This window comes from Nanorana parkeri, unplaced genomic scaffold, assembly GCF_000935625.1.
Source record: "Nanorana parkeri isolate BGI_ZX_2015 unplaced genomic scaffold, ASM93562v1 scaffold2075, whole genome shotgun sequence".
Classification (NCBI taxonomy): domain Eukaryota; kingdom Metazoa; phylum Chordata; class Amphibia; order Anura; family Dicroglossidae; genus Nanorana; species Nanorana parkeri.
Window position 1 is genome coordinate 167,549 of NW_017308343.1, and position 14,595 is coordinate 182,143.

At 39.8% G+C, this 14,595-nt stretch overlaps 1 protein-coding gene across 1 annotated transcript in view; it reads left to right on the forward strand.

Moving 5' to 3' along the window:
• LOC108800594 (putative ferric-chelate reductase 1) overlaps nucleotides 1–14,595 on the forward strand; it is a 51,504-nt gene that overhangs the window by 3,163 nt on the left and 33,746 nt on the right. Inside the window, exon 2 of the mRNA XM_018572575.1 lies at nucleotides 12,732–12,933. Within this exon, the coding sequence (XP_018428077.1) occupies nucleotides 12,732–12,933 (202 nt within the window). The remainder of the gene's footprint in view (nucleotides 1–12,731; nucleotides 12,934–14,595) is intronic.

Genomic DNA, 14,595 nt, shown 5'->3' on the forward strand with positions numbered 1-14,595 from the left:
GCCAGTTTCAGCTTTCACCTCGGCTCGACTGAGCTGCTCGGCCAACTTCAGGAGCTGTAACGGCTATAGTGAATAGCCCGTAAAGCAGCCCTTCGGTTCTACTGAACCGAAGCGGTCCTGGGCCTGAAGCTAGCGGAAGGATCAGCCGAAGCTACGGCTAGATCCTTCGCCAGCTTTGTGAATAGACACCTTAGAGTAGTGGACGCTGGTGGGTGAAGTCACTGCGCTTTGTAATTCAGCCCTTTTGTTGGCCCTCCAAATTTTCATATATGAGCTGGAGCTTTGCAGTCACATGACCACATAGAAAAACGTTTAAGAAATGGTTTTACATTGCATTTTACTATTAAAAGTATGCAGGGCAATGGGAAGGCAACATTTAGAAGTTGGTTTATAGGTTAGCCTTCCTTCTACTTTAACTTCAGAAAGTTAGTTGGTAGAGTTAGGGGGCTGTTTTTAAGGGTTATGTTAAGGGTTAGATGTTAGGGTAGGCTTAATTTTATTGGTTAATTGCTAAACTTAGTTTAGGGGTTAAGTGTTTAAGTGTTACAGGGTAGATTGTATTATCAGCTAATTTCAGGACAAAAAGATTAGGTATTAAGGTGGCAAACAATGTAGGTATAGGTGAGTGTCCTGTGTGAAATTCATGCATTTAAAAAAATGCAGCAAACTGGGATAAAAAACATATTTACACTACCTTAAATAAAGTTCCTTCTTCTGTTTCTCTGTACTGAACATAAAGGAATAAGCCAAATATTGGTTAAGATACATTTTGGGCAAAAAAAACAAAGTCACAGGTTTACATACTAGAGAAAACAGACTGTTCACCTTAGTCAGGCAAGGTCTGCATGAGTGGAGAAACAGCCCAGAGCTATTTTAGAAATGAGGACGACAATGGTAAGCAACGTTTCACAGGAATACAAAATAACATTTGAAATATTTTGTAATCCCCTTGGGATATAATTAAGTGGTTTTCTCATATTTGACTGCAAAAGTAGAACTACACTTTAACTACGTTTTTCCCCCATGGGCTTTGTTTTTATTAGTTCTCTTAAAAGTTTTGGCATGAGGGGTTCTTTTGCACTGGGATTTTTTTTTACTGTTAAAGATCAAAATGAAAGAGTCTGTATAGTCTTTTTCAATAATTTTGATAAAGAGATCATCTTAATGTAGATTATCTTATCAATCTAGGTTAAAAGAGAACTTTGGCCAAACCTTTTTTGGCCATAGTTGTCTTTTGGGTCACAGGAGGACATTTACTAAAATCCCCTTGTGACCCAAAGCTATTGCCCGCTATATATTGACAGCACAGATAAATATTGTCAGGATTCACCTAGCTGCCTGATTGACAGTTGGCTCTGCCTCTCCAGAGGCAGAGCCAGCTGTGCCTGTCCCCTCCCCTGTTTCTCCCTTTAGTCAGCGCTGGAGGAACGGCGAGTGAAGGGGAATATCCCTGCGGGGAGCGGTGACTGACAGTTACCACTCTCTGCAGGGAGAGGATCGGGAACGTAGCGATCAACTGTGTTATCGCTCAGTTCTTGATCAGTAGAGCCAACGTATGACCGCTGCAATGTCGTACATCGGCTATAACTAAAAGGCTGACTGTATATCACTCATCCCTTACTTCTCCTTTAATGTGTTAAAATGTTGTTTTCATGTACCATTTATAATAAAAATATTTTTGTGGAGCAGACATTTTCTCATTGAATATGCTTTCACTTTGGTTGTGCTTTACTTCACCATCACACAATGCAAGTCTTTGACGTTGATTTACTAAAGGAGTAATGAGCGTACACTTAGTAAAAATGGATGTTCACTTTTTAAAAAGCTGAGTTTGCTTAAATCATTTACAGGGTTATTCAGAAAAGGGTGAAGACTTTGGAGAAGACAGGAGAAGTGAACAATCTAGGACAACATAGCTGAACTTGAAAAATTCCCCAATTCTGCTCACTTTTCAGCTCAGCTATGTTGTCCTAGATTGTTCACTTCTCCTGTCTTCTCCAAAGTCTTCACCCTTTTCTGAATAACCCTGTTAGTTGCGCACAAGAAAAAATTCATTTTTTTTAAAATCCTTTGCATGTGAATAGGTTTTCAAAGTAAACAGCATTACTGTATTCACTAAGTTAACATTCACATTGCATGGTGAATTTATAATACTCCCCATGTAGCCCCAATGAGTTGGATGATTGAAGACAAATAGTGCAACCTGGAGTTTGTTTCATGGTTGGCTAGTAACAAAGTATGCAGTATAAACACTTACAAATGTCAGAATGGATAGGGGCCACTCTTAAACAACATGGAAGGAAAAGAGATTGACATCGATACACAGTGATTTATCACTGAGCATGTTATTTCATGTATTTCCAGTTTGTAATTGAGTGATTATTTTATTTGTTTTATGATGTATATTTCTAGTTAGAAATTAAGCAATGTATGACATGTTCTATGGGAATTTCGTCAAACCTACTACACTCCTATATGTTCTTTTTTTCAGCACTCTCCATTTTAGACATATATATTTAATGATCATACAGATAAGACACTATAAAAACACTGCCTGGCCAAAAAAAAGTCACCACCTAGATATCAAGCAGTGCTATGATCTGGGCTTGTTTTCATTGATCAGGTCTAGGTTTAGCAGTGTTACTTCTCCATAAAATGAGGTCAGCTGCCTACCTGAATATAGTGAACGACCAAGTTTTTCCATCAATGGATTTTTTCTTCCCTGATGGCACAATGGGCATATTCCAAAATGACAATGCCAGGATTCATTAGGCTCAAATTGTGGAAGAGTGGTTCAGGGAGCAGGAGAACATAATTTTTACAAATGGATTGGCCACCACCGAACTTAACCCCATTGAGAATCTTTGGGATGTGCTGGAGAAAACTTCACGCAGTGCTCCGACTCTCCTATCATCACTGCAAGATCATGGTGAAAAATTAATACAACTCTGGATGGAAATAAATGTTGTGACATTGCATGAGCTTACTGAAATGATGCCATGGTGAATGCGTGCCGTAATCAAAGCTAAAGGTGGTTCAACAAAATATTAGGGTGTGTGACTTTTTTTTGGGGGGTGGAAGGGCAAGCAGTGTGTTATCCAATACATTTAACTAAGGCTCCTTACTTGCTTCGTTGCAAAGTGGAGAATCTACATAGAAAATTTGAAGGCAGATTAGGATACCAAAACCATCTTTCCCAACCAGGGTGCCACGGCGTATGCTAAGCTTTATGCTAGCCCCCACTAGATAATTTTGTGTCAGCTTAATTGTTTTCTATTGGCTAAACATCACAATTGCTTCCTTTGTTTCTGGTGATTGAAGAATGGCAATTTAAATGTTTGTGGTTGAAAGGCGACTGTATGAATGGCAAGAATTAGGACTGACAGGGATGCGCCATGGGAAAATTGAGTTCATGTGCACTCCGAATGCTATTGCTTTTGTAATATTTTGCCAGGAGTACCTAAAAACTGAATAAACCCTTACCAAGCAATGATACATTTTTTTAGGAGTGTCTTTCAAACCTGTGTTATCATCTGACAGTGTGCATTACGTTTCACGCTTAAGCAATAGCTGTAGCAAATGTATATCATATATCACACCAGAAACAATGTGGCATGACTCAGCATCCCTTTTCTCTGGTATGTACTTGTTCTGCGTAATACAAGTAAGCACACGTTTAACCTGGAACGAATGTCACTCTATGTCATTTTATGACAGCCTGTTTGGGTAATGACAGTTTTGGGGATATTAAATGAATAACACGCAGTTTTCCTGTAGAGCATTGTCCTAAGTTTGCCAGGGCAGCACACAGTTGCCAAAGCATCATGTATACCGACTGCTTGTAACACATTCTCTTATTATTATTATTATAATACAGGATTTATATAGCGCCAACAGTTTGCGCTGCGCTTTACAATATAAGGAAGACATTACAATTACAATACAATTCAAGACAAGATGGTAAGGAGGGCCCTGCCCGTGAGGGCTTACAATCTAAGACCCCATTCACACTGAGCGACATGCAAATCGCGCGACTTTGAGCGACATTGAGCGACGAGCGACATTGAGCGACATTGAGCGACGTGTCGCGCGACATCTTCCTATTGGGCTGTATGCAATCAGGAGCAATATCGCTCAAAATCGCTCTAAAAAAGGGTCATGTAGAAGTGACAAGCTACCAGCGACGAGCTACAAGCGATATTGAGCGATATTGAGCGACATTGAGCGACGAGATGTGAACAGCTACATTGAATTGTATTGGTGAAGCTACATAGAGCGATATAGTGCGGAAATATGAGCGATATCGCTACAAAAATCGCGCGATAAATCGCTTAATGTGAACGGGGCCTAAAAGGGAGGGGCCAGTGATACATGAGGAGGTAGCTGCGAGGGGATGAATTGTTTGAGAACATGATAGTTCAGTGGTTAGGTTGAGGTGGGATAGGCTTCCCTGAAGAGATGAGTCTTTAGGGACAGACAGATTGTGGTAAAGAGTTCTAGAGTGTCGCGATTAGGGCACTGGATCACCAGGAATCGTAAACTCTTGGTTTTGTGGATCAGTATATAGGGACTGAATTAGGAATGGGCAGGGATACAGGTCTCTGGAGATGAAGGGACAGTGTGACCGCACAGCAAATGCAGGTGTGCCAGAGTCAATGCAGACCTTGCCTGACTAAGGTGAACAGTCTATTTTCTCCAGTATGTAAACCTGTGACTTTCAGTTTTTTTTGGCCAAAATGTATTTTAACCAATATTTGGCTTATTCCTTTTTGTTCAGTACAGAGAAACAGAAGAAGGAACTTTATTTAAGGTAGTGTAAATATGTTTTTTATCCCAGTTTGCTGCATTTTTTTAAATGCATGAATTTCACACAGGACACTCACCTATACCTACATTGTTTGCCACCTTAATACCTAATCTTTTTGTCCTGAAATTAGCTGATAATACAATCTACCCTGTAACACTTAAACACTTAACCCCTAAACTAAGTTTAGCAATTAACCAATAAAATTAAGCCTACCCTAACATCTAACCCTTAACATAACCCTTAAAAACAGCCCCCTAACTCTACCAACTAACTTTCTGAAGTTAAAGTAGAAGGAAGGCTAACCTATAAACCAACTTCTAAATGTTGCCTTCCCATTGCCCTGCATACTTTTTATAGTAAAATGCAATGTAAAACTGAAGGGCTGCTGTACGGGCTATTCACTATAGCCCGTACAGCTCCCGAAGTTGGCCGAGCGGCGCAGTCGAGCCGAAGGCATATGCCTCGGCTCGACTGAGCCGAGGTGAAAGCCGAAGCTGGCCGGCCGACAGCCTGCTTCTGACAGCTGGGCGGAGCCAGCCATAAGATGACCACTTGCAGAGAGATCAGCGTCCCTGGTTACCAGGTAACCAGGGACGCTGTCATTACACACTGAGAACCCAGCCGGCCGCTATGATATCACAGCGACTCTCCATGTTCTCAGTGTGTAATGACAGATGGCGTTCCTGGTTACCAGGTAACCAGAGACGCCATCTGTCATTACTCTCCCGGACGCTCTGGGAGTCTAATACGGCTCCCAGCCGCCCGGGAGAGAAACACTTTCTCCCAGTAAGGTTCACACTGCTCGATCGGGCAGAGTAAACCTTTCCCTGCTTGTTTTTTTTTTCTTCTGACATCGGAGCCTTTGGCGGCCGTCAGAATAAAAAAAAAAAATCATCATAGGAATGCACAGCTAGATTCCTATTGGCTATTTCAATTTGCAATAGCAAACTAGCTATTGCGCCTGCCCACTGCTGCTGTCAATCATTCCTATGGTGATTTTTTTTAATGTGTTTGTTTGACGGCAGCTGAACCGCCCGGCCAATAGAAAACAGTTGGGCGGAGCTAGCTGTGACAGCACAATCATTTTCTATTTTTTTTTCTACTTTTTAAACTATTTTTCTATTCTGCTCGGTACCACAGAGGTACCGGGCAAAATAGCCGAGCCGAATGCCACCCGATGTATGGCTGATTTCAGCCGTACAAGCCTGAAGTGAATAGCTGAACAGCTGCCGTTGACAGCTTAGTGAATAGACCCCTAAGTCTTTGCAGGCTGTGAGAGAGTTCACTCCCACCAGCCGCGCAGAGAATGAGAGCCGGAGCTTTTGCGATCTTATGACTGCATAGAAAGGTATTAAAGAAAGGTAGTCACATTGCAATTTATCATTTCTTTTCAGGTTACTGAGAAAGTGGCGATGACAGGGTACATACTCTATTTACAGTTTATACCCACACATAGCGGAGATCACTGCTCATCGGGCTTCTGAGGAAATCACTGCTTTTCCTTCTATATCATTTTTCCTCAAAATACATTACAAGTTTCCACCTATCAGGATCACCTGATCACCTCCCACCCTACTCTAGGGAAAGTCACGGCTCTTTCTTTAAATTCAAGGTTTCTTTAAAAAGTTGCCGTAAGCTGCCATTATGAAAACTCTGTCATAGATGCTGATCTTAGAGATCAGGTTACTGTCCTTGGCAAAGACTCCTTGCCCCAACCCATAATGGCTTTCGGCTGCAAGAAACAGCTATTTATGTAAGTAAGGTGGAATGTGGAAAGGTGTAGAGAGAGCTTGAGATGACTCCCACTAGGGGCCTCACTGTAAAGCAGGGTCTATAATGCACAAAGGAAAAAAATTCAACCCTGTTCACAGCCACACTGGGTTGTACATAATATAACAACCTTGTGCCTTGGCATCTAGCATTTTTTTATATACTCTGTCATTCATTTTTTTTTTCATCAGTGCCCATGTTATACATTGATTTTAGTGTCAACAATATCCCTTTTTCTGTTATGCCCACATAGTCCCTACTTTCTGTTTGTGTGGACATGCTTCTTTGCTGGTATGGTGGGTAGAATTATTGCTAAAATGGGATATCCTGCCTGTGGATCTTCAGTGGCCCCCTACATAGCGATAAAATTAAAGCAGAATGTTTGGCAGTTCATTCTCCGCTGTTCACTCCTATTTTCAAAGGGGCCAAACAGCAGAGAGTGAATAGCCGAATGCTGCTGAGCAGCATTCAGCTCAGTCATTCTGTTCGCTACCTCCGAGGTAGCAAAGAGAATGAAAACTGTAATGTAAACAGAGAAAAAGAAAACAGCGTGGGGTTCCCTCTCAATTCATACCAGACTCTTTAGGTCTGGTGGGAATGTTAGGTGGGAAAGTAAAAAGAAAAATAAATGGGTGGGGTTCCCCCTAAAAGTCATAACAGACCAGACCCATACCAGAACCCCCTAGAAAAGCACCTTGTCCCATGCCGATGAGGACAAGGGCCTCTTCCTCACAGCCGTGGCCCGGTGGTTGTGGGGGTCTGCAGGCAGGGGGGCTCATTTGCATTTGGGTGCCCCCTTTCATAAAGGGGGCATCCGAATGCCGCTTCACCTTGTGGATGAGAAAAGGGTAGTTGTTATCCCTACTCATTCACTAAACAGAAATGTAAAATGTAAATAAACACACCACACCTTTTATTGAACAAAAAAACAAAAGACCTTTTTTGACAATTCCTTTATTTAAAAAAAAAAAAAAATCCAACAATGCAATCCACCCTCAATAACATCGTCCAGCAATGTAATCCAGCGTCAATCACAAATGAACGACACCCGCCGTCCACTGACCTGACCGCTCGCGACAAACTCTTAGATCAAATGACAGATCTTGCCCGAATGTAAACAAATACCGTATTTTGCGCTCCATAACACGCAATGATACACAAATAAGATACATTTTTTAAAGTATTTTGTTTTTGTGTCACTTTAAGTTACTGAGCTCAAATAGGTATACAGGTAAGAACTTTAGATTTTTCCCCAACTTTCCTCTTCTGTATAATTGTTCCAGGGCAGCCTTCATAGGTTTTTCATGACAGGTTTACTTTCAGGATTTCAATGTGGTAATATGATACTCCACAGCCTCGCATTTACTAGCAAAGATTAAAAATGCCTACCGATCCTAAATTTCTAAATTATTTATTTTCTAAGCCTTTGACCCTATTAAGTTCCTTAACCTCTGAGCTATTAGCACCGCAGCAGCATGCAACTATAATAAATTACAGCTAAAGTCACAGGGTGGGTTAATCAAGTCATTAAAGTCACACTGCAAATAGAGACAAGTGACACAAAATTGTATTGCTATAACTTCAGATTAAAAAGAAATTTGTCACACACAAGTACTAATTCTAAAGCTGAAATTAAAAGAAAAATGACAAATAAGCCATATACTCTGCAGATCTTGTTAGTTTATCCTACACAGCACTTTGGATGTATAGTTTTATAATTTGGTGGGGGCTGTTGAGTTTCTGTTTAGTTCCATAAAATGCAAGGAGGAATCTGATACACTTTTTCCATCTGACCATAGAAACTCTGCAGAAAATCTATAGGTGTATGGCCTGCTTCACCCGAATTTTCTTCTAGGTTTTAAGTCTTCGGCTGCTTTATTGGCCGGGACCTGATGACGTAAATCCTGAGCATGCGCATGGGAGTTACTTCACCTTGTCATGCTGAGTTTATGCACTGAGCTATGAATGCGTGGCTCAGTGTACAGGAATAAAAAAGGAATCAAAAATTGCTGAATACCAGAATTAAACTTTTATGGCAGAAGAGACAAACACAATCTCTTCTGCCATATTAAGCATGCAGATTGGCATATTTTTTTTTTTTTCTTAAACGTTCTTCCACATTAACTCCTTGCCGTCCGCCCATCGTAAAATTACGGGCGGACGGCGGATCATTCCCGGCGGGTGGACGTACATGTACGTGATTTTTTTTTTTTGTGCTCATGTGTGCCCCCTAACGGGAAGGTTAACAGCCATTACTGGCTGTTTTATTAAAGCGTTCAGCAGGCTCTATAACCGACCAATCGCTTGTATATCCCTGTAGTGTGCATCGCCTATGGCCAATTTTAGGCATGGTAGTTTTTTTGCGATTTTATGAGCGCATGCAATTTTAAAGCTTGACATGTTTGGTGTCTATTCACCCGACGTGACCCCGTCTTTTATATTTTGTCAAAAAATTGGGTAATAATAAATGTTTTATAACATAACGTAGGGAGAACATGGTTTAAAAAAAAAATGTTGGTCCTTTTTTCATTATATAGTAAAAAATAAAAACCCCATGTTCTAATGCACGCTGGACGCCGAACATTATGGGATGTCCGCGGTCTGTTCGACCGCGGGACATCCCACAATGCACTGCGCCGTCCGAAACGATAATTGGCTACAGTCTTGCACCTGACCGCAGGTCAGGTGCAAGACTGTGCCAATCAGGGCTCAGTACAAATATAGAGCCATGATTGGGCAAAGTCACGATGACTCTGCCCAATCATGTCTCACAGCTACTTCCCTGCCGCACACATATACATATATATATATATATAACACAGAAGTCTGATTATATATATTTATTCAGGGTACTGCCCTGGGGGACATGTATCAATGAAAAAAACACGTTTAAAAAATACAATTTTTAAAGGAGCAGCGATTTAACATCACTTAAAATGAAACATTAAAAATGAAAAATTCCTTTATATAAGCACCTTAACACTGAGTTTTTAAATTAAACAGACAGGACAGACAGGACCTCCAAGGTGTCTAAATATAAAAAAGATAAGGTAAATTACTTAATGTGGAAGTAAGTTTTTAAAAAAACTAAAATTGAACAAGGGTGCGATGACGGGACAAAAAAAATTGAACAATGACGTATGGGCACCTTTAACCAGAGAGCAATTTGTGAAAGAAAGGAGACACAAATTCTATGGTTACACCCAGCACTTGCATCACACCTTCATTTACATATACCACTCCTGGCTAAGTGAAGGAGAACTCGCACAACCTGCATATAATTTCTATAATTACCTCTACGAGAGACAACATTGGTGCTGGAGGAGTGGAGTATATCGCTCTCTTTCTTTATTGTTCAGCGCTGCTCTGTACTGACATTCTACAGAATTTAAGATCAGTAACATCGTATTATAGGTAAGCCTTCATCTGTGCTTTGCGTTGTGTGTTTATTGTTTATTGTTTTGTTATTTATTGTTTATTTATTGTTAGTATTTAAGGACTATTTGTCAGAATATTTTTAGAGAAGAAACAGACATGATGGTTTCAGGAAAAAGTATGCAACTAGTTATTGTGTAAGTGTAATGAGGCAATGTTTAAACACAAAAATAGTACTAAGGGTGTTAATAGCATACTGTCAAACTAGCCTGCAAAAGGAAAAAAAAAAGAACAAATCTGTTTCAGCTACTCAAACATACAAAACATTTGAATATGCAGCAAAACAGATGAAGCGGATTTTCTTTTTTGCTGGCTAGCATGAAAGTGTGCTGGGAACACCCTTAATACTATTTTTAAAACTGTCATGTATCTAAACATAGCATGATTCCATTATACAATAACTAGTTACATACAGACCTTGGTGCACATTTCCCTTTTTCTATTTTCAAACAGATCAGCGTGACTTTATATTGGATTTGGTGCAGACACACACTGGAAGTCTTCCGCTGGCTTGTAAAGGCGATGTTTGGGCTTCTAGTGTGTTTCTGTACCCTGTGCTGAACGCATGGCTGCTGGTGTGCGCTTGGAGGTACAGTGCTTATATGACATCCTGGCGCATCGGATTGTTTACTATTTTTTTAAAAGTTATTGAAATGTCGCAAGTGGCGTTTTGTTCAGTTATATTCACCACTGCAGTGTTTGATTTTAGTTTTTATTTACCATTTGGTTTTGGAATGAATGGATTTTTCCGAGTGAAAACCACATTCACCTTTCCATCGAGGAAAATTTTCCAACATGCCCCTTCGAATTTTTTCATCACTGTGGTCTAAATCAGTCATCGAGTTCACTGCATCAGCGATTAGAAAGTCAACCGAATGCTCCATAATTGAAATGGTTCTTTCAAAAGTTCTAACCATGTATACCGTACTTCAGGGGCTACACTTATCAGAGGTGCCTTGACACAGCAGGGTGACTTCCACATGTATTTGAAAAAGTTTGCAACTAAAAACTCTGATTTTAACCTGGGTTAGCTAAAACAGAATTAGATTGTATTTGCTGGCTAGCTTAAGGTGTACTGGGGACCCTTTTAAATCGTTTTGCCCTGGCCATGTGCACCTTTCCCTTTTTGCTTGTTTTAAACAGATCAGCACAAATGCCATTGCTGCTTTTCAGTTTAAAAACATGATTTCTCTGTGTTTATGTGCTGAATTTGCCATATATTTCTCAAAAAAGTATACCTAGATACATTATATGATATCAGACAGGCATTTGTCGGTTCATGTCTGTCCTAAAGAAGCAATGGAACTGATTTATTAGGAGTAGGGGCTGTTCACTTAGCAAAGCTAATGTTTACTGATTTTATGAAACAAGGTGGAACTGTATAAGCTTCAAATAGCCAATCATGTCGCAGCAAAAATCTTTTATTTTATTTCCTTTACACCTGACTGGGTATTCAAATTAAACACAGGTTCTCCAAACACCATTGCCATATACAGTAAACAGCCTCTGATCCTTTAGTAAATCAACCCCAATTCATTGATGTAGCTAAAGATGGGAGGGTCCTAATTAAAATTTTGGACACTACATATAGAAAATTAGTGTGCCAAGTAGAGAGGCTAAAGGGTCAAAGAGAACTCAATTACATAGCAACCCCTTTGAGCAACTATGGGTAAATGGGCCACACAAACCTTGGCTTTAAGAGAGAAGTAGCCACCTTTTAGTGTGTGTGACTCAGGCATGTGTCTTATACGGTTTGACTGGCAAGAAGTTAATGACACATCATAGCCCTAGTGGCACAACACAGCCCTTCTTGCTGGTCTCAGACATTCACTGCAGTTCAGTACTCTGTTAGTTAAAGTATCAGGATCACCAGACACTGTACCCTCTCAGCAAATGGTCCTTTATATAATTGTACCACAATGTCCTGAAGTAATCACTGTCCAGACTCTACACTGTGCAGTAGTCCATCAGCTGCTGAGGCCCAAAGATGTATCTTCTCCAGCACTAGGAACTGGCTGGCTTCATGCACTACACTCTGCTCCCACTCCAGGTGCTGATACACTGGTACTCTACTTGGAGATATAGGTGGCTGAACTGTGGCATAACTTGCTTGCCCCGCCCCCCAGAGCAAGGGCGTTTGATATCTTTGACTCAGCCAGCACTAATTCCTACTCCACTGATTGCGTTGAATGTTTTTAGTACCAGCATTTTACCAGAATTCTATGTGGTCCTGTTGGTTTTCCAGTATTTTTTAGGCTTCACATAAGGGGACCATAGTGCTTCTTGTTTGCAATTGCATTGCAAGTAGCAGTCAGAAAAACCATTATGTTTTCACTGTACTATGTTGATGTCAAGTAACAAAAGTGAAGTGTATACAGTTCCCAACTGACATTAAAATTCATGTTATTGTTTAAAGCTTGATAAAAACAATATTGAATGTAATAGCAAGTCTAAAAGTACAATCCTAATAGCCATATAATGAGTTACATTTTAATAAAACAGAAAACAATGCCTTTTATAGTACATGTAATTTGCTAAAATAGATAAGCCTGCTGAGATCAAGCAGGATAAGGTGTCTAGCCACGTTGGGGTTACTGGCATTTAGCCACAAATTACCTTCTTACAGTGCGGAGTAACAATTTGAGAAGATTGTTACGAGAGGGTTGTCTAGTATGAGAGGGTTGTTATCTATAAATACAATCTTTTTTTGTATTTCCAGGAAGACATGGGACACGCATTCATGCTGCTCTTTTATCTTGCCGGATGTCTGGTTGCCGTATTTGGGTATCCAAGTGGACAAATTAGTGCCTCCTGTGAAACCATGCTTCCAGTACATGGGAATAATGGTCCCCAGTCATCAGCAGCCCTTTTTGTCATCACAGCATCTAGTAACAGTTTCAAACCTGGCGACACTATAACAGGTAATGGCTTTGATAGCAAAATTTGGATGATAGCTTAACAAACTTAGAGGGGAATTTATCAAAAGCAGACAAAATCTGGAGCAGCTGTGCATGACAACCAATCAGCTTCTCTCTTTCATTTTCAACTCTTAACTGAACAAACTGAAGAGAGAAGCTGATTGGTTGTCAAGCACAGCTGCTTCAGATTTTCTCTGCTCCAGTTTTGATAAATTCCCAAATGCTGACTTCCCTGGTTTTTTCTGAATAAACCAGTACAATGCTGAATAAATGAGTGTGATGAGTGCAATGCTAATGTGCAAAGTATACGACGCCATTCAATCGGATTTTGGTGTACTGGGCTAAAATAATTGGTTGCTGTGGGGCAATACACTCTTACCTCTCACTCTTTGCTCTCTACCTTACCAAATATGCCTGTACAGCAACAATCTGGTGTGAGCTATAGCCATTTCATAAGCAGCCATGTTTGAGCTATTACTGTTATAGGATGAAGCACTTGTGGAATTTACCCATGTGGGAAATGTTCAAATGTTCTTTGTTGGCATTGTGTAAATGAAGTGATATGAAATGTTGTCCCTATGCAGCCTGTTGATTCATAACTTAAATAAAGTGTAAGTAAAGCCAAAAAGATTTCTGGATAGAGTATGGAAGGGTTACCTGTTTGGTGTTTACTGCTATTCAGGGCTCCAGTACACAGATTAACCAACAGTTTGGTAACAAAATCTACAACAGAGACACAGCAGAAATAAAACTGTCAGGGGTTCTATCCTTCCCCTACTCTACTAAAGAAAAGCATTTTTATTTGCGTCTGTGTTGCTGTTGGACAGTTCCTTTCACCTGTCTGATTAAAATGGTGTTAGCCAGACAGGAAGCGAGCAATCTCTCTAATGAATACCCCAAAAAAGCAGTAAAAATCTCACTGGTTGTAACCCCCCATCTAAACATCCCTAAAAAGCTTTTGGCTTGACATATACTTTTTAAAAGAAATATCTGAAAATTTACCACAGTTGCTACAGGAAAACTATAATGCGTTTAGGGTCAGTTTATGCTTGGTTGTTCTTTAATGTAGGTTTTTAAACTTTTTTTAAAAATGATCATACATATACAAAGGGTTTATTTCACAAAGCTTTTTTTCCTGATTCCACTTGTTATTTAATAGATATCGCACAATATTTAAGCTTGTGCAATTCACCAAATGATTTAATGCTTGGACAATCCACCAATTCTATGCCTCTCTTCACTGAAGTGATATTTTATCATGAAGCTTGTTGTTTAACATGTCAATCCTTATTTTAACAAGCCTAATCGGTAAATATGTACAGAAGTGCAATTCACAAAGATTTTTTGGCCGTTTATCGACTGTTAGGCAATCGTTACATAAGCTCCTCCTTCAGAGTGTCATTTTGATAGTTTTCGGTTGGTACTATCTTTTGCTCTGAGAGGGAGATTTGTGAGGTGAATTGATAACTTCTGGCAGTAAAGCCTCTTTTTTGCAGTTTTTGGAAGATGGAACCGTTTGCCTATGTTTTAATAGAAATATATATATATATATATGTATGTATGTATGTATGTATGTATGTATGTATGTGTATATGTATGTGTATATGTATGTGTATATGTATGTGTATATGTATGTGTATGTGTATATGTATATGTAATTAATTA